Source organism: Trichinella spiralis (assembly GCF_000181795.1).
Source record: "Trichinella spiralis strain ISS 195 chromosome Unknown Scfld4882, whole genome shotgun sequence".
NCBI lineage: Eukaryota > Metazoa > Nematoda > Enoplea > Trichinellida > Trichinellidae > Trichinella > Trichinella spiralis.
Window position 1 is genome coordinate 1 of NW_003531821.1, and position 970 is coordinate 970.

At 41.9% G+C, this 970-nt stretch overlaps 1 protein-coding gene across 1 annotated transcript; it reads right to left on the minus strand.

Annotated features, from left to right (window-relative positions):
* Positions 1-185: 185 nt before the first annotated feature.
* On the minus strand, positions 186-491 carry Tsp_15125 (PE_PGRS family protein). The gene has a single exon (XM_003367074.1). The coding sequence runs from the start codon at positions 489-491 to the stop codon at positions 186-188; it is 306 nt and encodes a 101-aa protein (XP_003367122.1).
* Positions 492-970: the final 479 nt, after the last annotated feature.

Sequence of the window (970 nt, forward strand, 5' to 3'; positions counted from 1 at the left end):
GAGTGGGGGGAGTTTTGCATTTTTCCTTTGTCTACAGGGGAGAGGAGATTTGCGCTTTCATGAAAAAATCGTGAGGGTGGGGGAGATTTCGCGTTTTCGTCGATTCAGCGGGGGGGAAAGGTTGCTTTTTATTGTGAATTTTTTTAAAAAAAAGTTTTCGGTTGCGGTGGAGGCTTGCCTTTCGGTCAGCCCGACCGCCCCCGCGCCGCCCCCCGCCCTCCTGCCCCGGAGACCCCCACGGCATCATCGCCTCCTCGCCCACGTGCTGGCCTCACGATTTTGGCCGAGATGACCTTGGGTGGATCCATCTGATCCACCCTCGACGGACCAGATGGCCATTCTGATCCGCCGAAGACGTAGCTTCCGCACCAGATGGCGTGCGCTGCCAGGCAAATGTGAATCGTCTCGCCTACTAAGCCTTGCCGCCTCATGCACATCAAATTGCCGTCACACCTGATACTCAATATTAGTGTACTGTCCTGCAGAACCATCTCATGTTTGCATACTTACCGTATGATTTACAACTCATCATTATTGATTTAATGTTTTATGCCTACATATCTTTTCAAATAAAACTGACAACTGTAAGTTTCTGTTTTTTGCATTCCATTTAAAACATTCTAATTAACTATTAAAAAACTCTGCTAAAATACGTAGTTACGAGTGACGTTATTATACCTAATTAGAAAATATTACGACCCACTTTTGTGTTTACATTGTATGTTAATCATTTATTAAAAAACTCTCACTGCTGAAATATGTTGTTACGAGTGACGTTATTTAACCTAATTATAAATTATAGTACTCAGTGTAGCATTTAGCTTGCATTTTAAACTTTCTAATTAGCATATTACAGTTAATCTCATATTTAATACATTGCTTTCCTACCTGTTACGGATTTATACCATTCTATTTATAGAAGATCACTTCCTATTTATAAAAAAGATTAATCCCCGTTGCACCTTGCCTA